The sequence below is a fragment of the Theropithecus gelada genome, chromosome 1 (genome assembly GCF_003255815.1).
Source record: "Theropithecus gelada isolate Dixy chromosome 1, Tgel_1.0, whole genome shotgun sequence".
NCBI classification, from domain to species: domain Eukaryota; kingdom Metazoa; phylum Chordata; class Mammalia; order Primates; family Cercopithecidae; genus Theropithecus; species Theropithecus gelada.
In genome coordinates, this window is record NC_037668.1 from 98050063 (window position 1) to 98075016 (window position 24954).

At 36.7% G+C, this 24954-nt stretch overlaps 2 protein-coding genes across 7 annotated transcripts in view; one reads left to right on the top strand and one right to left on the bottom strand.

The window, feature by feature from the left end:
- Positions 1-21830, bottom strand: part of LRRC40 (leucine rich repeat containing 40) — a 63330-nt gene extending 41500 nt beyond the window's left edge. Inside the window, exons 1-3 of the mRNA XM_025370746.1 lie at positions 21548-21830; positions 3476-3657; positions 1657-1730 (exon numbers count right to left, since the gene is read on the bottom strand). Coding sequence (XP_025226531.1) covers positions 1657-1730; positions 3476-3657; positions 21548-21698 — 407 coding nt within the window. The 5' untranslated portion in view covers positions 21699-21830. The remainder of the gene's footprint in view (positions 1-1656; positions 1731-3475; positions 3658-21547) is intronic.
- The window catches only part of SRSF11 (serine and arginine rich splicing factor 11), a 46254-nt gene continuing 43127 nt past the window's right edge, over positions 21828-24954 (top strand). For 3 of the 6 annotated variants that reach the window (XM_025370766.1, XM_025370776.1, XM_025370794.1), the window contains exon 1: positions 21828-21938. The gene's annotated coding sequence lies outside the window, so the exon portion shown is untranslated. The remainder of the gene's footprint in view (positions 21939-24954) is intronic. The other 3 variants (XM_025370760.1, XM_025370785.1, XM_025370804.1) reach the window with 1 other exon arrangement.

A 24954-nucleotide genomic window follows, 5' to 3' on the forward strand; every position in this document is an offset into this window, starting at 1 on the left:
ACTGACTTTCAGAATTTTGACAAAACTATATGCACACATATACCACAATGGAGTTACATCTTATATGGAGATTCGGCTTTAAGGCAAAAATAGCTATTTCTGTTTGAGGACCTAGGATGTCAAGTTGAACGTAATACGCAATTCCACTCTTCTTCATACTTGGTCTTTTCAGTTAAGCCCTTCTGTAGAGATATTCAGCGTAATGGTTTAGAAGTCCCAAATCATGGAGGATGATACACTCCGTGATAATTAAGAGATGACTGAACTAGTTCCCAGGTTTATCACAACTTAAATATTCACTTATGAATTCCATGCTATTTTCATGCCATATACAGATACTTTACAAATAACAGGTGGAAAATGGGAAATATAAGGTGCTTACAATAACCCTAAATTACAGTAAAATAAAACTTGTTGGGACAAAAAAAGTCAAAAGATGTCTTCTAAAACAAGAACCAATAATATTGTTAAGTCAGTTACTGTTATTGGTTACTTAGCTGAAATCTTTGCATACTTGATAGGGATCTAACTGGGAAGAGATGTAATTTTAGCTATATATTTCCTCCATCTCCTTTTCTTAGCTAATTATTCCATCCTAAGAGTCATACTTTTTTTTTAAACTTCTCCACTGAGAACATACCTGCACACTCTTAAGTATACAATCTAAAACTTAAGCCATGTCACTCAACACTTACTGCTTCTTCTCTTCCTCTCAACAATCCCCACTCTTGTCTTTACAGGCCACATCTATGCCTTTGACTTGTAAGTGGAAGATACTCTGATAGAGTTCTAAATAATTAGTACCTTTTTATGTATATATATTTTCACTGGCCAATGGTAATTTTGTGTTTTCCATCAAATGAGGAGTGTTACTGGGAGGGACTATTTTCCCTCAAACCAGTTAGCTTATCTCCAAAAAACAAACTTGACTATATTATGTTACATAGCTCTTCTGTAACCATACCTATTTTATAAGCCACAGTTTTTCAAACTATGCTTTCAGTTCTTAATCCATTTATTTCTACTCCAAAATAAGACCTCTTTAAATCTCCTTTCCCATAGCCTGTCTATATAACAAACATAAGGCAAAGTTATTATTTCTTAAAAGTCTGGGTATGTATCAGAAAGCAAACAGAGTTAGCTAGACCCTTTGCCACTGAACATCCCATGTACCAGTATGTCCATGACAGTTACAAAAATATATCTGTAGAACCCCAGGAGTCCTTGGAGAAGTTTAAAAACTACTACTAATAAAAACTACGAGATATTTCATTTATGAAAGAATTGTTTTACATTTCATTATTGTTTAGATTTTTTTAGAATATCAAGGTAACTTAAAAGTTGAGATGTCAACAAAGAGGTTTACTACAATAACAAACCACTAAGAATTGTTTTATTAAAAAAAAAAAATTTAAGCATTTAAAAAAAATCAACTAGCCTTGCATTAGCAAAATCAGAAATTATGGGAGTAATGCTAAAACAAAGAAAAAAACATACAAACTAAGAATTAAAGCTTTAAAAAACTTAAAATTCTTATTCTGCTTTAAGTACTTTCTGAGATAATTCAAAGATATTTTTAATGTTGACAAAATTTAAACAATATTAAATTTAAACCATTATAACGGCAATAATAGAAGTAAATAAGCTAATTTTTACCTGACATTAAGTTTCTGAAGATTTTCTAGCTCTCTTATAGCAGAAGGAAGGGATGTCAGCTGATTATCATGTATCTAAAAGTTTTTAAAAGACAAAGACAATATTTTTAGTCTTATCACTAACAATATATAAGCTTTGCCTGTGTACAAAACAATTAGTCAATAATCTCCTGTTCCTCCAATTAAAAGGCAACAAGTTGAACTACTGAACTACTGTTCAACATACTTGTTCTGTATGTAGAACAGTTTGAAGATGACCAAATGGCTGTTCAGAAATCACGAAGTAAGGCCAGGTGCAGTGGCTCATACCTGTAATCCTAGCACTTTGGGAGGCCAAAGAAGGCAAATTGCTTGTACCCAGGAGTTTAAGACTAGCCTGTGCAAATTAGTGAGATCTTGTCTCTACGAAAAAAAAAAATTCTCATTAGTCAGGCATGGAGGTGCACACATGTAGCCCCATCTACTCAGGAGGCTGAGGTGGGAAGATCGCTTGACCCTAGGAGGTCAAGGCTGCAGTGACCCCAGATTATGCCACTGCACTCCAGTCTGGGCTACAGAGTGAGACCCTGTCTCAAAAAATGGAAGAGAGGAGAGGAGACAAGGGAAGGGGAGGGGAGAGAAATCATGAAGTGTTAAGTCATCCACTTTAAATATTATATTAAGAAAAATTTCAACTCATTGAGTAGAGTTTCAATTTCAAAGAAGAGATGAGGGGGTTAGAAACTAAAAACAGCTCTCTGATGACATGATTTATGTCAATATATACAAAAATTGTATGAGAAAAGAGAAAGGGGCTTTTCTCATGTTCTCACAGAATCATAGTTTTTAAGGTAGAAAGAACCTTAGAGTAAGCCAATCCATTTATTTTACAAATTAAGAAAATAAAAAGGTCCCTAAAAATTGGTCTGTTTAGATTCTACTTTTCTACACATGAACTGGAGGATTTTTTATGTTGATAAGTAAAGTATACCAGATTGTGAAGCCTGCAGGTTCTGAAATATACTACTCATGGTTCCCTTTACGACAGGACATGGCAACAAAGGACTAAAAAGAATCCCTGAATAAAAACACAAAAAATTTAAGTTCAATAATTGAACCCAATGAGGTTGAAGGCAAGTAGTATATATACATATAGACCTGCTTTAATATCTAGAATAATGATGATAAAAATAGTAACAATATGCCAGGTGCAGTAGCTCATGCCTGTAATCCCAGCACTTGGGAGGCTGAGGCAGGAGGAGAGTTTGAGGACAGGAGTTCAAGACCAGTCTGGGAAACATAGTGAGACCCTCGTCTCTACACACACAAAAAAATAGCCGGGTGTGGTGGCATGCACCTATAGTCCCAGCTACTTGGGAGACTGAGGCAGGAGAACTGCTAGAGCCCATAAGTTCAAGGCTGCAGTGAGCCATGACCATGCCATTATTTTGCCTGTGCAAAATAGTAATAATAAGAAAAAAAGATGAGCAGAAATAACCACTTGTTGAATATTGATTCTGTTTGTATTCATTAACTTATTTAATTCTACAAACAAAATTTTTAAATAGGTAGTAGTATCAGTCTTGGTTTATAGATGTGGCGACTAAGGCACAGAGAGGTAACTCTTCCCAGGTCACACAGCCATTGAGTAGCAGAAGTCAGAATTAGAAACTTAGTGCTCCAATCCTGCACTTTTAACCATTATGCTATGCCTAGCATAATAATTTACTATCTGTCCTTGCATTACCAACTCAACATGAAAGGTTTTCTGCTATCAAAGCCTAAATTTAGCTTTAGAGTCTCTTCAATTAATAATCCATATTTATAGTCACTCAACTTACATCAAGAACAGTCAGTGCAGGCAGGAGTCGTAGGTCATCTGTAAGTGACTGAAGTTTATTGTTTGATATTATGAGTTTGGTCAAATCTGTCTGCTCCCACCATCTTTCAGTAGCACCAAATGAAAGATTCTGATTAGCTTCCTCAGGGATATCCACATTTATTCTCCAGACACACTGCGGCACTAGTTCCATCAGCACCACACCAGAAAAAACAAAACAAAACAAAACAAAACAAAAAAAAACAGATGAAAACAAGAACTAGATACTAAGTGACATACTTTTATAATAGCCATTCCATTTATCTATTGAAAAACATTTTTCTGAAACAAAAAAATAAGTCAAATAGCAATAATTGTAACTAGAGTGAAAGTTGATTTTATTTTAAAAGGCTATATACCAATAATACGTCTTCTACATATTAGCTCTCACTCTAACCTTCATTCAACTATATTTACTAGGTTTACATACACTGAAAAGCACATACACTGCACAGCACATTGTGGTAAATATGTAAGACAAAGAATGCATTTTACCATCAGGCTAACAGATTAACAAAGAAGGCATGGAAATCAACATGTATATGTAATAACTTTTATAACAAAAGCATATACTAAGGCTCAGAAAGAACTAGTAATAATAGCTAACACTTACAAATATTTCTAACATAATAATTCATCTAAACCTTGGAACAATTCTGCAAAGTAGGTATTATTATTCCCATCGGATGGATGAGAAAAATAGAGCACAAAGAGAATGTATAATTTGGCCACGGTTACAAAGCTAGACAAGTACCACAGATGTGATTCAATGCCTAGCAGTGCTATATTGTCTTGCTTTCTATTAACATTTGGGAGAAATATCTGACTTTGGTAGCTACTCTCTATTTTATCTGACATATAATTTTATTTCTTACGGCACCATACAACACTGTGTTATGCTACTGCAGCAAGTGACAACACCTGTATAGAAAACAAGACCGTCCAAATTAAGCAGGGATAACTTGAAGCTCCAGAAGGTAGAATGCTGTAGTGCTGTAGCAAAACTATTTTAAATACAGTCCTTCACTCCTTGTTAAAAGTAGGACTCCATTTAGGGATGATGTAGAACTTCAAGCTGGTATTAATCAAGGCAAAAATTGGTTATACCTTGCTGCCACAGGCTATAATTTCAAAACCATCAGAGATTACGTGAAAAGATATAGTCAAAGTTTCAGATTCAGGACACTTAAGTGCAGTTTTGGATGATTAATCAGATAATATGGTGTTACAGAAGCAAAGCCAAGCCCCTGAAAGGCATGAAACTTATACTCACTCAAAAAATGAGCTAGCCAGGTGTGGCGGCTCAGAGCTATAATCCCTGCACTTTGGGAGGCTAAGGTGGGAGGATCACTTGAGTCCATGAGTTTGAGACCAGCCTAGGCATCAAAGCAAAACCCTATCTCTTAAAAAAAAAAAAAAAAAAAAAAAAAATCAGCTGGTGTGAGTCCTGAGCCCAGGACTTTGAAGTTCAGTAAGTAACTGTCATCACACCATGGCACTCCAGCCTGGGAAACAGAGTGAGACCCTGTCTCTTAAAAAAAACTTAAAAAAAGAAAAAGAAAAAAACTGAGCTATCTACATTCATATTAAAATAAATTATAAGGTCCCTCTCTTACTCCTTATGTCTGATTAGGTATTCTCTGCTTCTCTACTCTTCAACCACTGAATCTCCTTTAAGTATTAGCAAAATAAAACATGAATCCACCTGTGTTTCTGTTTGTGGATGGAAGTTTACTTTTAAAGCAAAGCAAAATAAAATAACTTTACCATTCTTGACTGATTTGAGAGTGAAAGCACCGCACAACTTATCATCATCATTGTTATTTTGGTATGCAGGTATGGATAATTAGTTAAGTATGAAAGAGAAAAGGAGATCACCCAAGCAATTGGCATGTGAATTTACTGACAAAAAAGCAGCCAACAGAAATGTGGTCACACATATATTTTTCTAAAAATAAATGGGACTCTTGAAAAAAAAAAAAAAAACTACTAATGTGCCATATAGTATGAGTAACAAACAGAAAGCTCCAGATTAAAAAAGACAAGATAAAACAATACAAAACACTAGAGAAGTATATAGAAAAAGCTATGTGAGATGCACAATTCTACTCCTAAAGATGAAACATAGAATATTTGTGCATGCATTTTTTTCTAACATCTATACATAGGTATATTAATGCCGTTATACCTAAAAAGCAATGTAATAACAAATGTCTTTTTCTGGATGGAGAAAGGTGGGGATAATAAGAAATTTATACATAACATAACAAAAATACCTGTTACCCATCAACTATACTAAGTAATAATGTTTTATTATTATTATTCAGATATTTTTATTAACAAACTTGGTCTTTGAGGGAACTATCAAGGGGCAGATACATGTTGATATTGTACTATTATTGAACATATATCCATCAGCTTTTCCATAAACAATTACTTACTACTCATTCTTTTCCCCATTAATCGTTTTTGAGGTATCCCAATTTCTTCCAGAGCTTACAGCATCAAGATTCATGTCACTGTTGCAACTGTCCCATAAGAACCACTAAAAAGCATATACAGTCTTAATTGTTAAGAAATTCTGTGGAGCTATCCTACAAGTAGTTTACCAATATCTAAAATAGAAACTACCCATGTAAAAACGAATGTCAATAGCATATAAATATGAAAATAATTACTATGGAGTTGGATATTATAAAAAATTTCAAACATATACATACATTTAAAGAGCAGCATAATGAAATCAGGTAGTGTAATGCCTCCAGCTTTGTTCTTTTTGCTTAGAATTGCCTGGGCTCTTTGGACTCTTTTTCGGTTCCACATGAATTTTAAAATAGTTTTTTTTCTAGTCCTGTGAAGAACGTCATTGGTAGTTTGGTAGGAATAGCACTGAATCTGTAAGTTGCTTTGGGCAGTATGACCATTTTAACGATATTGATTCCTCCTATCCATGAGCATGGGATGTTTTTCCATTTGTTTGTGTCATCTCTGATTTCTTTGAGCAGTGTTTTGTAATTCGCATTGTACAGATCTTTCACCTCCCTGGTTAGCTGTATTCTAGGTGTTTTATTCTTTTTGCAGCATCTGTGAACGAGATTGCCTTCCTGATTTGGCTCTCTGCTTAGCTGTTGTTGGTGTATAGGAATGCTAGTGACTTTTGTACTTTGATTTTGTATCCTGAAACTTTGCTGAAAAGGGAACCCTTACACACTGTCTGCAGGAGTGTAAATCAGTTCAACCATTTTAGAAAGCAGGATGGTGATTCCTCAAAGAGGTAAAAACAGAACTACCATTTGACCCAGCAATCTTATTACTGGGTACATACCCAGAAGAATATAAGTTATTCTGCCAAAAGGATACATGCATGCAAATATTCATTGTAGCACTATTCACAATCGTAAAAACATGGAATCAACCTAAATGCCCATCACTGACAGACTGGATAAAGAAAATGTGGTACATATACATCATGGAATACTATCCAGCCATGAAAAAGAACAAGATCATGCCTTTTTCAGGAACATGGATGGAGCTGGAGGCCATTATCCTTAGCAAACTAACACAGGAGAAGAAAATCAAATACTCTACGTTCTCACTTATAAGTGGGAGCTAAATGATGAGAACTCATGAACACAAAGAAAGGAACAACAGACACTGGGGTCCTCTTGAGGGTGGAAGGTGGGAAGAGGGAGAGGATCAGAAAAAAATAACTAATGGGTATGAGGCTTAGTATCTGGGTGATAAAGTAATCTGTATAACAAACCCCTGTGACACAAGTTTATCTATGTAACAAACCTGCACACGTACCCTTGAACCTAAAATAAACGTTTAAAAAAAAAACAGTATAACGGAATAAAACTCCATGTATCCATTGTCCAGTTCTAACAATTATCAGCACATGTCTCCTGTTGCTTCATCTATAACTCCATCCCACAATGATCTAAGCTACAATCTTAGGAATCTAGAAAAAAGAATTAATTAAATCCAAAGAAAGCAGAAGCAAGGAAATAAAAAGTGGCAATCAATGAGATAGAAACGAACAGAGAAAAAGCAATAAAAAATACTTATATAAAAAGACTAATAAATTGATAAACTCTTAGCTAGACAGATGAAGGAAAAAAAAGAAGAAACAAATTATCAAAATCAGGAATCAAAGTGAGAATGTCATAGATCCTACAGATGTTAAAAAGATAAGGGTATATTATGAACAACTTTATGCCAACAAATCCAATAACTTGGACGAAATAGATAAAGCCCTAGAATAGAAAAAAAAAAAAAAAAAAGCACAACCACAATAGAAAGTAGCCTTGCATCTATTAAAGAAATTGAATTAGCTACTTAAAACTCCCCACAAAGAAAATTCCAGGCAGGCATTTTCACTGGTGAATTCTACCAGACATTTAGAGCAAAAATAATACTAATTCTACACAAGCTCTTTCAAAACATAGAGAAAAGAACAGTCCCTAATTCATCTTATAAGGCCAGTCTTACTCTGATGCCAAAAGCAGATAAATACGTTAAAAGAGAAAATAAAACAAAAACTACAGGCCAACGTATCTAATGATTATAGACCCAAATTCCTAAACAAATTTTGCAACTCTATATAAAAAGGGCAATATATCATGATCAAGTGTGAGTTATTTTAGGACTGCAAGGCTGGTTTACCATTTGAAAATTAATCAATACAATCTACCATATTAACAGAAAAATTTAAAATACTATGTGATTGTTGAGATACAAAAAAAGCATCTGACAAAATTCAACAATAAAAACTCAGAAAACTGGGAATCAAAGGGAACTCCTTCAGTCTTATAAAAGGCATCTGTGAAAAACCTAAAACTAACATCATACTTAATGGTGGAAGACACAGTGCTTTCTCTCTAAAAGAGTATACAAGGCAAGGATGCTCATTCTCACTACTTTAATATTTTACTAGAGGTCTTGACCAATGTAGTAAGATGAAAAGAAAAAAAAAGAAATAAATAAAAGAAACAAAAGGCATTCAGATTGGACAAGAAGTAAAACTGCCCTGATTAACAGACAACATGATCATCTATATACAAAGTGCTAAAGAATCTACAAAAAAATTATATGCAATCAATGAGTTTAGAACGGTCACAAAATTCAAGCTCAATATGGAAAAATCAACCACGTTTCTATGTATTAGCAATCAAATAAAAAGTTTTTTAAATGTTAAAAGATTTACAATACAAGACAAAACCATGAAAGAGTATTAAATTTACAAAATATGTACAAGATCTGTACGTGAAAATACAAAACATTGCTATGAAAACTTAAAGAAGGTCTAGATAAGTAAAGAAATGTAACATAAGACAGCTTGGAAGACTCCATATTATAAAGATGTCGCTTTTCCCCAAAGTGACTTACAGATTCAGCACGATCCTAATAAAAATCCCAGAAAGCTTTTCTGTAGAAATTAACAAGCCAATTTTAAAATGTGTATTGAAATGCAAAAGAACTAAATTAGGTCAAACAATTTTGAAATAAAAGAACAAAACAGGAGGCTTTACAGTATTTGATTCCAAGTCTGACCATAAAGCTACATTTGTCAAGATAGTGTAGTATTAGCATAAGGATTAGCATAAGCATAAGGATAGTGTAGTATTAGCATATAGGTCAATGGAAAAAGAGTTCAGAAAACATTCCACACAATAAAATACTGAAAATTGATTTTCAACAAAGGTGCCAATAGAATTTACCAAAAATGAATCATGTTTTCAACAAATGGCACTGGAATAACTATACAATAAACTATAAAAATGAACCTCAACCTTTACCTTGTGACACACTCAAAAATTAACTCCAAATGGACCACAGACTTATATGTAAATGATGAAACTACAAAAATTCTAAAAGAAACAGAGGAAAAAATTTTCACAGCCTTCAGATAGGCAAAAAATGTCTTGGGACAGAAAAAGCTCATCATAAAAGAAAAACAATTGATAAATTAGATTCCATAAAAATTTATAACTTACATGTTTCTAAAGCTACCATTAAGAAAATAAGCTACACTGGGAGAAAATATTAGACAGATACTCATATAGATATCTGAGAGGGAGTTGTATCTCAAATATATACAAAGTCTTGTTACCCAAGAATAAAACCCTATTTAAAAAAAAAAAAGAAAAAAATTGGAACAAACACTTAACAGAAGATACACAAATGGCTAAGAGGTGGTAGAAAAGATGCTAAACATCATTAGTTTTAAAGGACATACAAATTAAAACCACAAAAAAATATGCCAACACAGCCACAAGAATGGTTAATATTTAAAAGATGACAACACAAAGTGCTGGTAATGATGTGGAGCAACTGAATCTCCCATATGTTGCTAGTGGGAAAGAGTTTGATGAATTCTTATGTTAAATAAACACTTTCTGGGATTTTTTGAGACAGGGTCTCACTTTCTCACCCAAGTTGGAGTGCAGTGGCATGATCCTGGCTCACTGCAACCTCCGCCTCCCGGGTTCAAGCAATTCTCTGCCTCAGCCTCCCGAGCAGCAGCTGGACTTTCAGGCATGTGCCACCACACCCAGCTAATTTTTGTATTTTTAGCAGAGGCAGGGTTTCGCCATGTTGGCCACACTGGTCTCAGGTGATCCACCCGCTTTGACCTCCCAAATTGCTGGGATTACAGGTGTGAGCCACCATGCCAGGACCTATACTTACTATTAACTACTACGCAATACAGCAATTCCATTGTCAGGTATGGATTCAACAGAAATGGTATGTCTACACAAAGACTTATACATGAGGCACAGAGATCCACCACCTTATCTCACCACTGCCCAAGACACAGTCATGCCTTCTGTTTATAAGACCTATGAAATGTTTCTAAGGAAAAAAAAAAAAAGACTACACAAGAAAGCTTATAGCAATTTTATTCATAATAGCCAAAAACTGGAAACCACTCAAATGTCCATCAACAGGTTAATGGATAAATTGAATTGTATACACAAATGGACTATTATGCAGCAATTTTTTTTTATTATTATTATACTTTAAGTTCTAGGGTACATGTGCACAACGTGCAGGTTTGTTACATATGTATACTTGTGCCATGTTGGTGTGCTGCACCCATCAACTCGTCAGCACCCATCAACTCGTCATTCACATTTATGCAGCAATTTAAAAAACTGCTGGGCGTGGTGGCTCATGCCCATAATTGCAGCACTTTGGGAGACCATAGCAGGAGGATCATTTGAGCCCAGAAGTTTGAGACCAACCTGGGAAAAAGAGCAAGACTTTGTCTCTATTAAAAACAAAAAAATTAGCCAGGCATGGTGGCATACACCATGAGTCCCAGATACTTGGGAGACTGAAGCAGAAGGATCACTTGAGACCAGAATTTTGAAGCTGCAGTGAGCTACGACTGTGCCACTTGCACTCTAGCCTGGGCAACAGAAGGAGACCCTGTCTCAAGAAAGAATAAAAAAAGAACAACTGATATAAACAACACGGATGAACCTCAAAAATATGATTCTAAACAAAAGAAGCCTTAAGTGAAAAAGAAAAAATAGCAAATGTAATATTTCATTTACATGCAATTTTAAAAGAAGTAAAATTAATCTACATTGACAAAAAGCAGATCCGTAGTTATGTGGAGCCAACAGTAGGACTGACAGCAAAGGGGCACAAGTAAACTTTTCAAGAGGTTGAAAATGTTCTATATCTTGATTGTAGTACTGGTTACATGATGGTATATATTTGTCAAAACTAATTGAACTGTACACTTAAAATGGATGCAACATACTCTTTGTAAATGATACTTCAATAACGTTAACCTCAAAAAAGAATAATTTTAAAATATAGGTGATATAACACATCAAGGCAACTCTATGGGAAAAATATACATATATAATATATATCACAGGGTAGATACAATATCCTTAAGCAGCACGGCTCAACAGAACTTTCTACAATGACGTAAATGCCCTACATTGGCACTATTCAATAGGATAGCTACTACTAGCCACATAGCCATTGCAATGTAGTTAAAGTAACTGATGAACTTGATTTTTAATCTTATTTAATTTTGATTATTTAAAATTTAAAAAGCCAACATGAGTACAGGCTTCCACAATGGACAACATGGACCTTAAAAATAGTGCGGGGAAAAAAAGATTTTTTTTTTTTTTTTTTTTTTTTTTGAGAGCCTGTCACCCAGGCTGGAGTGCAGTGGTGTGATCATAGCTCACTGCAGCCTCGAACTCATGGCTTCAGGATATCCTCCTGCCTTCATCTTCCAAGTAGCTGGAACTATGAGGACTACAGGCATGTGCCACCACATCCAGCTTATTTTTAAATTTTTTGTAGAGACGGGGTCTCATTATGTTGCCCGGATTGGTCTCGAACTCCTGGTCTCAAGTGATCCTCCCACCTTCGCCTCCCAAAGTGCTAGGATTATAATCATGAGCCAATCACACCTAGCCCCCCAACCCCCGGCTTTTTTTTTTTTTTTTAGCAAACTGTCTTACTCTTTTTTTCCACTGGTAACAGCTAACTATACAAATGAGGACTCACAAATGGGTTGATCACAGAGAACTACCTAGTTTGGGGAGAATATTTATGATACGGGTGGATAAAGAGACAGAGAAGAAATAAAAAACATGTTTAAAATGGCGTTTGCACAGAAGGATGAAAGAATGTAACTGGGCACAGTGGCTCATGCCTATAATCCCAGCACTTTGGGAAGCCAAGGCAGGTGGATCACCTGAGGTCAGGAGTTCGAGACCAACCTGACCAACATGGTGAAACCCCATCTCTACTAAAAATACAAAAAAAAAAAAAAGAAAATTAGCTGGGTGTAGTGGCAGGCGCCTGTAATCCCAGCTACTTGGGAGGCTGAGGCAGGAGAATCTCTTGAACTCGGGAGGTAGGGGTTGCAGTGAACCAAGATCACACCATTGCACTCTAGCCTGGGCAACAGAGTGAGACTCATCTCAAAAAAAAAAAAATGTAGCCAGTAAACTATAGGAGCAACAAACCATGAGATTTAAAAATCTTTTTTGACTTTTTTGGACAACTTCATAGATATCATGATCAACCACAGTAATGACAGTAATTACTTCCTTAAGGCAGAAAATCATGTCCAATTCCCATTAAGGTCCATATCCTAGCCTATGTCAATTCCTATCTTCCAAAAAACAGTAAACATGTTAAACTATGAAACACCGTATGGTATCTCAGACAGACCACTGATCTAAGAGTCAGGGACCTAAGGCTGTGGTTTAAACCCTGCAACTAATTATACTGATCAGCAACCTAATATGGCATTCTCTCGTCCCCAGTTGCCTTGTTGATTAAATGAGAGGTCCCCATTGACACTTAAATGCTAGGACCTAACAACAGTAGTATAAAAAGGGTTATGCTAGGTTTAGGAGAGTATTCTGAAGATAACAGCTTATCCTACAAATGTTATTAACTGAACTGTCTACCCAATTATGAGCACTTTAAAAGAATAAACCAAGAAATCAAATCACTATGTAAAAAATCAGGGAAAGCTTATCGATAAATATTCCAGTTTTCTCCACAGTAGTTTATTCATGGCCACCAATGGACTCATACGTTAAAGAACCCTATATTGGCAAAGCACAATACTGCATTATCACTTTCAGATAATCTTTAAATTTTAATGAGAAAAAATAAACACAAATACACACCCCAAAGATAAAGAGTTATATGAAAAGCATCAACTTAGTTGCAGCTTGAGTTTGACTAAATATCTTTGTGATTTAGACCATCTGAGCCATTATTAAGTTAGAAAGCATAATGGGAACTGTTCTATCCTGAAGTCCATCAAGGACACTGTAAGAAAAAATGAAACAATGTTTAACATATGAAAAGGAAAGTATTTTTACCAATCTCTGTAAGAGAAAAACATACCCAAATTTATTACTTTGAGAGTACCTTCACCTTTATGATGAAGATAAGCCTTAATAAAACTGTAATTCCATTTTTCCCAGTCTTTTTTTTCCTATGACAGTATCTATGACAGAGGACATTCACTTGTTATCTAACTCCTCCTCTTCCTCTCCTACTCAAGAAAACATATTAAAAAATGCAGATGAGTGAGTTGACATTAATACAGGAATAATTTAAATTTGCACTAATTTATAAAAAAAGCTGACATTGGTAATAATAACTTGACATATATATCTCAAGAAGTTGAGACGTTAAGTTCAGAACAATTATTTTAATGAATCAAGAAACAGGAATACGACTTTCAATTAACTATCTAGTTCCTTGTCTTGTAATCCAAACACAAAGCCTTCCTTAGATTTTAATAGACTAAAGATTAAATGTTCACCTTAAGATTCTGGCATATATATAAACACATGGGTATGTGTGTATGTATACTTGTGTGTATGTGTACATATACATATATACATATATATGGGCTTTCCTCTTGCTTTAATTTCTAACAATTATTTAAGAATTAGCTTGTTTTAACAATCGCCTCACCTGGAAGCACAGTTTTTTCTGGAATTATTTGTTATTAAAATATTCTGGATACTTTGGTTAATTTTCATTAGCTATTTAGAAATATCACAATAAGTTCCATTAAACCACTACTAGTCAAAATACAGAATCAAGCTAAACAGTAAAGCAGAACATGGATTATACAGATTTAAAATGGCTATTTAAAACCTTGAAAATATATAGTTCATGTTAAACTTTTTTTTTGTTAGTTTTTTGTTTTTGGAGACAGGATCTCACTCTGTTACCCAGACTGGAATGCAGTGGCCAGATCACAGCTCACTGCAGCCTCGACCTCCCCGACGCAGGTGATCCTCTTGCCTCACCTTTCCAAGTAGTTGGGACTACAGGGGTGTGCCACCATGCCCAGCTAATTTTTTTATTTTTAGTAGAGACGAGGTTTTGCCTTATTGCCCAGACTGGTCTTGAACTCCCAGGTTCAAGTGATCCACCTGCTCTGGCCTCCCAAAGTGTTGGTATTAAAGGTGTGAGCCACAGTACACCTAACCCTGTGTCACACTTTTTATTCTGTTCCAACAAACTATATGTATTGAATAAGGCAAATTCTCATTACCCTAGAACAGTAGGTTATCTTGATGATTAGGTGCCCTAGACCTAATTACTTAATTACACAAATAAAAGGTAACCAAACTGCTCTCTTCAAGATAAGGCAGGATAGCCTTACACCCATATTTTCCTTTCAAATAATTAGTTTCCAGGCTAATTTAACTGGCTTGTTTAATGAATTATCCTCTTACCAATTTGCCTTTCAGATCAACAGTGCAGTTTCCATTAGAATTTACAGTATTCTTTTGTTTCAAACTCTGGCACCTTTTACTTTTCCTCAGTTTTAGATAATCATCCAATAACATTCTTGCACTACTGTTCTGCCATGGTCCTGCAGCTGGAAAGCAACAATCAACACCTCCTTTACAACTCCATCTTCATTTTATCTAGTCCAATGAAAAAGAGCTGCAACACTGAACCAAACTGACAATATATTCTCATGTTGCTGCTCATAAAAAGAGCTGTCACTTACATGTACAATATTTTCCTTTGAAGATGGTCATTAACAATTATTTCTATTTGAGAATATCTTTCTAAGTAAGTTATAGAACTAACAGAATTATTACTTAAAATTGCCAACAAAATTTGATTGCTTAAATATTAATACATATTAATTACAGTAGTCATAAGATGGATTATACAGCCACTAAAAATAAGATTTTTCAAGTGACAATGAAAATGTACAAATAGAAGTCAGAAAAACAGGAGTCAGTACAATTCTAAATTTGTTAAAAATAAAAAATAGGGCCAGGCACAACAGTTCATGCCTATAATCCCAGCATTTTGTCAGGCTGAGGTGGACAGGTCACTTGAGCTCAGGAGTTCAAGACCAGCCTGGGCAACATAGCAAGATCTCATCTCTACAAAGAATATAAAAATTGGCCCGGCATGGTGACACATCCTTGTAGTCTCAGATACTCGGGAGGCCGAGGTGGAAAATCACTTTTGAGCTCAGGAGGTCAAGGCTGCAGTGAGCCATGATCTCACCACTGCATTCCACCCTGGGCAACAGAGTGAGATCCTGTCTCAATCAATAAACTAAATTAAATAAAAAATAAAAAATAGTCAAATTATACATAGTCTCACACACACACACACACACACACACAGTATTAGAAGAAAAATCTCTACAACATTTAACAGTGATTAACCCTGGCTGGCTTCTTCACTTTTCATGCTTTTCTCTATAGATTCTAATCTTTCCACAGCAGACTTGCTTTTATAAACAAGAAAATAATAAATATTATTTATTTATGGTAAATGATATTTTTCAAAAAAGAACGAGAGCCTACAAAAAGAAAGTACAATTTATCCTTGCACAATATGTGATTGAATTGCATAGGTTCACTTACATATGGATTTTCTGCTGCCTCTGCCACCCGTGAGAAAGCAAGACCATCCCCTGCTTTTCCTCCTCCTCCTCAGCCTGCTCAATGTGAAGATGATGAGAATGAAGACTTTTATGATGATCCACTCCACTTGATGAATAGTAAATATATTTTCTCTTCCTTATGATTTGCTTAATAACATTTTCTTTTCTCTAGCTTACTATTCTAAGAATATAGTATATAAAACCTATAATATACCAATATATGTTAATTGACTATGTTATCAGTAAGGCTTCTAGTCAACAGTAAGCTATTAGTAGTTAAGTTTCGAGCGAGTCAAAAGTTATACATGGATTTCTGACTGCACAAGGGAGTCAGCCCCATACCCTCTGAACTATTTAAGTATCAATTGTATACCTAAACACCCCAAAGAGTAACCAGGTTTCACTTATGGGTAAAAGTTAATACCCTCAAGACTTACTCTACCTAAACAGGTTTAGGAAGAGTAAACCTCTTTATCACTGTACTGGACTGGGTTAGCAGTCTAGTAAACAATACCATCAGGGTAATAAAATCTCTCACTGCCCTTGTATGGCTTCCATTAAGAAAATTTCTATTTAAGGAGGCTACCATCTAAGAGCAAGAATCAACAGAATTTTAACTGTTTTCCATTATATATGCAAAAATTAAAGACTACGTTTTGTTTTCCCAATGTAGAAACATCAGGAATGGGGTCAGATACAGTGGCTCACACCCACAATCCCAGTACTTCAGGAGGCCAAGGCAGGAGGATTGCTGACAGCAGGAGTTTGAGACCAAGCTGGGCAATACAGCAAGACCCCATCTCTGTGAAAAATTTAAACATTAGTGGGGCATAGCGGTGCATGCCTACGGTCCTAGCTATTTAGGAGGCTGAGGCAGGAGATCACTTGAGCCCAGGGGTTCATGGTCTAATAAGCTATTATGCCACTGTACTCTAGACCAGTCAACAGAATGAGACCCTACCCCTAAAAAAAGGAAGGAACAGAAATGACTCTACTTTACAAATATGACTATGTAAATGTGAAGAGAGAGACAAAGAATTAAAGTATAACATGAAAATTTAAATTATTATTTAACAAGTACAATTCTTAATAATAAATAAAGCTTATGTTAAAACACTTATGAGACTATAAATTATTTGAAGGTGTCATTAATCTTTATTTCCTCTACAACTATATCTGGAAGAAACATAGATAGTAGATAATAAATGCCATTTGAGTAAGTATCTGTGTAATTCCCTATAGCATACAAAATAGTTTCATATTTATCTCATACATTTCACATAAAATATCTTATATATACATATGTATACAGGGAGAGAAAAAGAGAGAGAGAGAGCATGCAAGAGAGAGAGCAAGGGAGAGAGCGAAATCTGAAAGAAGCCATGTTTTAAAATATCTTTTGGGCTGGGCATGGTGGTTCATGCCTATAATCCAAGCACTTTGGGAGGCTGAGGTGGGAGGATCGCTTGAGGCCAGGGGTTCGAGACCAGCCTGGACAACATAGCAAGATCCAGTCTCTACAAAAAATAAAAGAAGTAGCTGGGTTTGGTGGCACACACCTGTAGTTCTAGCTACTTGAGAGGCTAAGGAGAGAAGATGGCCTGAGCCCAGGAGTTTGAGGCTGCATTGAGCCACAACTGAATCACTGCACTCCAGCTTGGGTGACACAGCAAGACCCTGTCTCTAAAAAAAAAAACAAACAACAACAACAAAAAAAAACCTAAATATATCTTGAACATAATTCATAATTTGAGGTACTAATATTTTGGGGTAAAAACAAAGATAATAAGACTTTTTTTAGATTAACATATATTAAAAATACAACATGCAAGGAATCAGTACAAGGGACAAGTTAGTAAGTTTATCAGAAAAGAAAAGAATAATCACTTTCTGCAATTACTTTTGACTGGGTCAAAAAACACCTCTGCCGTATTTATCTAGGCTTTATATGATACAAAATTTAAGAATCATAACCAACAAGCCACCAGTCTATTTATATATGTCACTTATTCATTGAACAATCAGTTGCTGAGCAGAAACAAGTAGCATAAAAAGACAACTATGATCAACAATAAGGAAGTGAGCCCAATTAAAAAACGGGCAAAAATTAATAGACACCTCACCAAAGAGATATACAGATGGCAAATGAGCATATTAAAAAATACTCAACATCATATGTCACTAGGAAATATTAAATTTAAACAATAAGATGACACAATACACCCACTAAAATGGTTAAAATCCAAAAACCTGATCATACCAAATGCTGGTGAGAATGTGGAGGACAGAAGTTTCATTTATTGCTTGTGGAAATGTGAAATGGTACATATTAGTAATCTGACAGTTTCTTACAGGGCTCATCATAGTCTTATATGATCCAGGGATCATGCTCCTAGGCTCTTATCCAAATGAGTTGAACATATATCCAGACAAAAACCTGAACATAAATGTTTATAGCTGCTTTATTCATAACTGCCAAAAACTGGACATATCCAAGATATCCTTCAAAAGGTGAATGAACAAAATGGTACATTCATACAATGGAATATTACTCAGCAATAAAAAGAAATAAATGATTAAGTCATCAAAAATACATGGATGAACCTTAAATGCACACTGATTAGTTAAAAAATCAGTTTGAAAAGGTTATGTACTGGTATGATTCGAATTAAGAGACATTCTGGAAAAGGTAAAACCACAGAAACAGGAAAAAGATCACTGGTTGCCCACAGTTCAGGGGAAGATGGGTAAGGAATGAATGAGTAGAGCACAGGGGATTTCTAGGGCAGTGAAATTATTCTGTATGATACTCTAATGGTGGATACATGACATGCATTTGTCAATTTCACGGACCTGTACAACAGTAAGAATGAACCCTAACAAACCTATGAACTTCAGTTAATAATAATGTATCAATATTGGTTCATCAATTATAATAAACGTACTATATTAATGCAAGATGTTAATAACAGAGGAAACTGTAAGCTGGAGACAGAGGGTATATGAGAATATAATGTACCATCTGCTCAACTTTCATTAAAATAGTCCTTTAAAAATTTTTTAAGTATGGTTTTTTGGGGGGGAGGTAATTTTTGTTAGTGTCATTATTATATTTTAGAGACAGGATCTCACTCTCTTCCCCAAGCTGGAGTGCAATGGAACAATCATAGCACTCACTGCAGCCTCCAACTCAGGCTCAAACAATCCTCCCACCTCAGCCTTCCAAGTAGCTAGGACTACAGGCGCATGCCACCATGCTCATCTAATTCTTTTATTTTTTGTAGAGATGAGGTCTCACTATGTTGCCCCAGGCTGATCTTGAATTCCTTGACCCTCCTGCCTCTCAATTTCCCAGAGTGCTGGGATTACAGGCATGAGCTACTATCATTATTAAAGCATAAGATGCTGAAAAGAGGCCACAGAGTAAATAGTTAAGGGAAAGGTTTAGAAAGCCTTTTGTATGCTGTGCTAAAAACTTTACCTATACTGTATCTTCTGGGCTATGGGAAGTCATTAAACGTTTTGAGTGATGTAAGATCTGTTTGGGAAAAAATGACTCTTGGTAATGACACTAGGATTTAGAGTGTGAGGGTAATTGTTGTTGTTTATGGACAGGGTCTCACAATATTGTCCAGGCTAGAGTGCAGTGGCTATTCACAAGTGCCATCATAGGGTACTACAGCCTTAAACTCCTGGACTCAAGTGATCCTCCTGCCTCAGCCTCTGGAGTAGCAAGAGTGAGATGTAAAGTAAAAACTCCGGGAAACCAATTAGAAGGTTACTGCCATGATAACAGCAATGGTGAATTTTTACTGTGTACTTTTTATGTACCAGGCACTTTATTTCATTTTATCTCATTTAAACCTTAATAGGTCCTGTTATTACTCCTGCATAATAAATGAGAAATTAGGGCACAGAGTGATTAACCATCTCAATGTTATGTGAGCAAAGATAGGAAGATAAGAAGCATGACCCTGTAACGAACTGCCAATAGTTCAGAATTACAGTGGTTTGCCTATCAAAGTTTCAGTGACAAGTGATGAAACTGAAGGCTACATACAGGCACACAGGGAAAGACCTTCTATATTATAGTAACAGGGATTCCTTTTTTATATATAAGCTACAAATACCATGAGTTTCTCCCATTTATATTTTTCCCTCCTATGAAATACTGTTTATTCACTCATTTAAAATCATTTTATGTACCAGGTAAGTGTTAGGTTCTGGTTACACAACAATAGCCTAAGCAGTTCTAATCCATATCATCACAGACCTAAGAGTCAGAATCCATGTGCTCTCTTAAAGTTTAACAGACTAAACCACCTGAGTCTAGTCAATAAGTACACTCCAGCACACCACTTATGATTTGAGAATACTCATTCACTTACTTATTGCTTCCACAATATTTAATAAGACTCTACTACGTACCAAGCACTATTTTCAGTGATAGAAATACAACAAAGCACAAAACAAAGCTCACTAACTTCATGGTATTAACCTTTTGGTTGGAGGGCAGAGAAGACAAAAAACATAAATGATATAAATTCTGATAGTGATAAATACTGTTAAAAAATTAAACAGGTAAGAGAACAGAGTGTTAGCATGATAGGTATGCAAGTTTAGAGAAAAATGTTTCAGGCTTCGGGGAAACCAAATATATATATATATATATATATATATATATATATGTGCACAACTGTAGTTTGAAAATGCATATGTTCCCATTGATCAAAAACTCTTTTAGGTGGAGTAGGGATTCTATGTCATATGTCCTTTCATTCATTCAGCAAGCATTTGCTTGCCTAATCTACTTTATACATGTCACAATAAGAATGCAATCATTAGAAGGAAAATGGAAGGTTTTAATCAGTCTTAAAACCTAAATATAAACGAAGAAAAACATTACAGGAAGAATGCTGTATTTCTCCATCTCTCCACTCCCCTCCCTCTCCCTCTTACATACACACGACAATCAGAAGAGCATCTGACCATTCATTCATGATATCCAGATTTGTGCTTGTTGGTCTTTAACTGGTTTCTCAAGATGTCCCCACATTGAAACACTCTGTGTGGCATCTATCTTGATCTTCAACTCAGAAAATATACTCATTATTCCTTGTCATTAGGACTCTGCACAGTTGCATACAGAAGAGCGTCTCGGCAGGGAACAGTGCAGTTTCACAAAGGGGCCGATAAAATACATAATTTTGGCTTTGGTAATTGCCCTTGAAGATTAAAATAAGAGGAGGAAAATAAGAGCCAAAGAAACAAAAGATTTGCCCGTGATGTGATAGCTAGTTTCGTCACATATTATGTTGCTCATCCCACAGACTGTGGGAATCCCAGAAAGCGCCCCGTTTAAATTTAGATCATATTTTTAGCAGGGTCCCTTTAACAGAGATTCTGGGAACCTGGGAAGGAACTGAACTGGGCTGACCAAACCGGTCGAAATGAGCACAGGGATTAGATTAGAGCACAGAAATTCTGGCTAGCAATCTGAGAAAGCGGCCAAAGCCAGCCCAGAGAAAAGGGAGGTTTCCTGGGCCAAAGGCTTTCTGACAGGAGACACAATAGGATGATACCTCTGGGTCTTACCTTCACTGAGGTTTCTACCCGACAGGTTTAACTGGCCGCTCTTCCTCGCTGCCTTCAATAGCCCTTGGGGTACCGAGGTACCGCAGTCTCTTCCAGCGGCTTTGAAACCAGCGCGGGGATCCTGCCCCGCTATCCCCTTCAGGCGCGACATGTTCAAAGTCCTAAGTCCAGAAGCTGCAGCCCCGCCCGTGACGCTTAAAGGTGGCGCTGCTGGGATGCCACGCCCCTTTCGTGAGCGCGCGCTCTGTGAGCCTGGCTCGCGGACTCGCGCTGGGCCTTCACTCTCTGCGGCGCAGTCCAGATGTCGTCAGCACCAGCGCCTGGCCCGGAGGACAGAGAAGCCTTTTCCGTTGCCGGTGCCGGCCTAGCGTCCTGGAATTACTTCGCTCAAGTAAGTGCGTTTGACGGGCTTAAGAAGGGTTTTTGGGTTTATTGTTTAAACTGTTACTGCGACTCCACCCTTCTCCTCCGTGCTTCCACCGTGGCGAGGGTGTCGGGAAAGATAACCCTCTCTTCTCCCCTCTCCTAGTCTGAACGTGGGCCTGAACTAAAACTTGAGATCTGGGCGCGGTCGGCAGCCTTTCTGGACCCCAGCCTGTGTTTGTCGCTTGTGGTGGTGGCGCCAGACCTCCGGCGTACGGAGAAAAACAAATTTTCTGTTCTTAGGGCCTGTACTCTGACACCATTCTTGTTGTATTGAGGGTACATAGCCCACCCAGCAAAGGAGGTAATGTGAAGTGGAAGAACTGGCAACATAGAAGACAAAAACAAAAATCCTTAAAATCTAATAAATGTTCTCTGTATCAGACAGTTTAGGGAAACAGGTAGTGATACAAGCTTTAGTGAAGCTCAGACAACTTGGATTTTTGAGCCCCAAAAAACAAGTTCAAATCTCAGCTGCTTCACTTTAGAAACTGTGTTAACTTTAGGCAGTTTACTCAACCGCTTTTAAAGCTCATTCCTCTTTTTCATTACTTTGGGGATAATTCCTACCGCATAAGGTTTTTGAAATAAGTGAAGATAAAAATTTGAATCTTCAGCTCATGGTAAGTCCGGAATAATAGCAAATGAAAATTTTGTTCAATAAGTCGGTGTTTCCTAGGAAATTAAAGTTTTCATCTGAAATGTACAACTTATTGATTCATTCAACAAGTAATTATTAAGATTCATCCTGCCTAGTATGTACTATCCTGGGTGCTAGACTTTTCTTCTGCCTGAAATGATTTTGTTTTAAAAGCATATGCCAGGGAATACCATTCTAACCCCCAACAAGTCTACTGAGAATTGGTAGAATAGTTGAAAGGTAGGATGAAGTCCCTTTGACAAATTCTTCATCACGCACTTTTACCTGAGTCCAGGTTATTGCTACGTGTAAAATTCGGTTTTTAACTCTACCCTTTTTGTTCTTAGTTCTGTAGAGTCCTTTACAGTAATATCGAACAAGAGAAAGTTGCCAATAGTTGTTACCCTGCAAAAAAAGCAAAGAGTGGATTTTTGTCTTGAATTTTTTTTTCTTTTTTTTTTTGGAGACAGTCTCGTTCTGTCGCCTAAGCTGAATTGCAGTGGCGTGATCCCGGCTCACCGCAACCTCCGCCTCCCGGGTTCAAGTGATTCTCCTGCCGCATTCTCTCCAGCAGCAGGGATTATAACCGCGCACCACCACGCATGGCTAATTTTTGAATTTTTTAGTAGAGGCGGAGTTTTGCCATGTTGGTCAGGCTGGTCTCGAACTCCCGGCCTCAAGCGATCCGCCGACTTCGGCCTCCCAAAGTGCTGGGATTACAGGTGTCAGTCACCGTACCCAGACTGAGTTTTAAAGGAAAACGACCATAGCAGCTTTTGCAAGGTTATTAATGAGGTCCCTGGTCAACTTGCCTTCACAGTAATGGTAATAGCTGCCTTATTGGGCCCATACCAAGCTCAGTGCTAATAATACCTCTCTTTGCTATTTCTTATTTAACACAGTGACTAATTTTGCAGATGAGGAAATTGAGGCTAAAAGGGGTAAAGAAACTTACCCAACCTCACAAGTTTCTCTGAATAGCACAACCAGGAATTTTAACCTAGATCTGTTTCCAAAACCTTTCTTTTTAATCACCATGACTTGCCTAGTGGCTTTTCATAATTCCCAACTTGCTTTTTTTTTTAATCCTGCAATCATTGTAAGAGACACTTCAGTTGTTTTTAAGAAGATTTATTTATTAAAGAACCACCTTTTTCTCTTTTGTAGGAAGTAACAACCTACCTTTGGGGAAGTAACAACCCACCTTTGGAGAATTGAATTGCTCGAGTACAAAATTTTACAGTCACCACGCCTCCCCCTACAATAGATTCTTCTTTGGTTCTTTTTTTTTTTTTAAGAGACTAAGTCTCACTCTGTCACCCATGATGAAGTACCATGGTGTGATCACAGCTCACTGCAACCTGGAAATCCTGGGCTCAAGCGGTCCTCCCACGTCAGCTTCCTGAGTAGCCATCACACCACCATGCCCAGCTAATTGTTTTTATTTTTTGTAGAAACGAGTGTGTGTTGCCAAGGTTGGTCTTGAACTCCTGGCTTCAAGCTATCCTTCCATCTAGGGCCTTCCAGAGCACTGGGATTACAGGCATGAGCTGCCTCAAGCAATCCTTCCATCTAGGGCCTTCCAAAGCACTGGGATTATAGGCATGAGCCACCACACCGTGCCTAGTTCAATTTATTAAAAAATAACAGCAAGGTATAATTTTTTAATTTGTTGTTCTTGAAGTTAAATATTTCATTATTGACATTTAATGATACTGTATTAAAACATTGTTTCATCTTGTATAAGGAAAGTATATTCTGTTAAATGGCAAAGAGTAATTCTGAAAAAAAAATCCCGGTGGCCATATGCTTGTGGTAAACTCCAATAGATATAAACTGACATATGTAAGAATGTACTAGTTACTGTAATACAATGTGTAGTGTGTGCGTGTGAGAGAGAGAGAGAGAGACAGAGAGATGGAGTCTCGCTCTGTCACCCAGACTGGAGTGCAATGGCTCAGTCTTGGTCACTGCAACCTCCACCTCCCAGCTTCAAGTGATTTCTCCTGTCTTACCCTCCCAAGAAGCTGGTATTACAAGTATGCGCCACCACACCCGGCTAATATTTTTGTATTTTTTTAGTAGAGGCAGGGTTTCACCATGTTGGCCAGACTGGTCTCAAACTCCTGGCCTCATGTGATCCACCTGCCTCGGCCTCCCAAATTGCTGGGATTACAGGTGTGAGCCACCGCACCCAGCCTGCTGTATTGTATTTATGTAGTAAGTGCAGATTGAGCAAGTTACAGTGAAAATTATTACCTCATGCAATAGAGAAAATAACATGTTTTGTCTCAAATTGATGGAAACTGGAAACTGAAAGCTAATCAATTGAGCTTCTTTATGA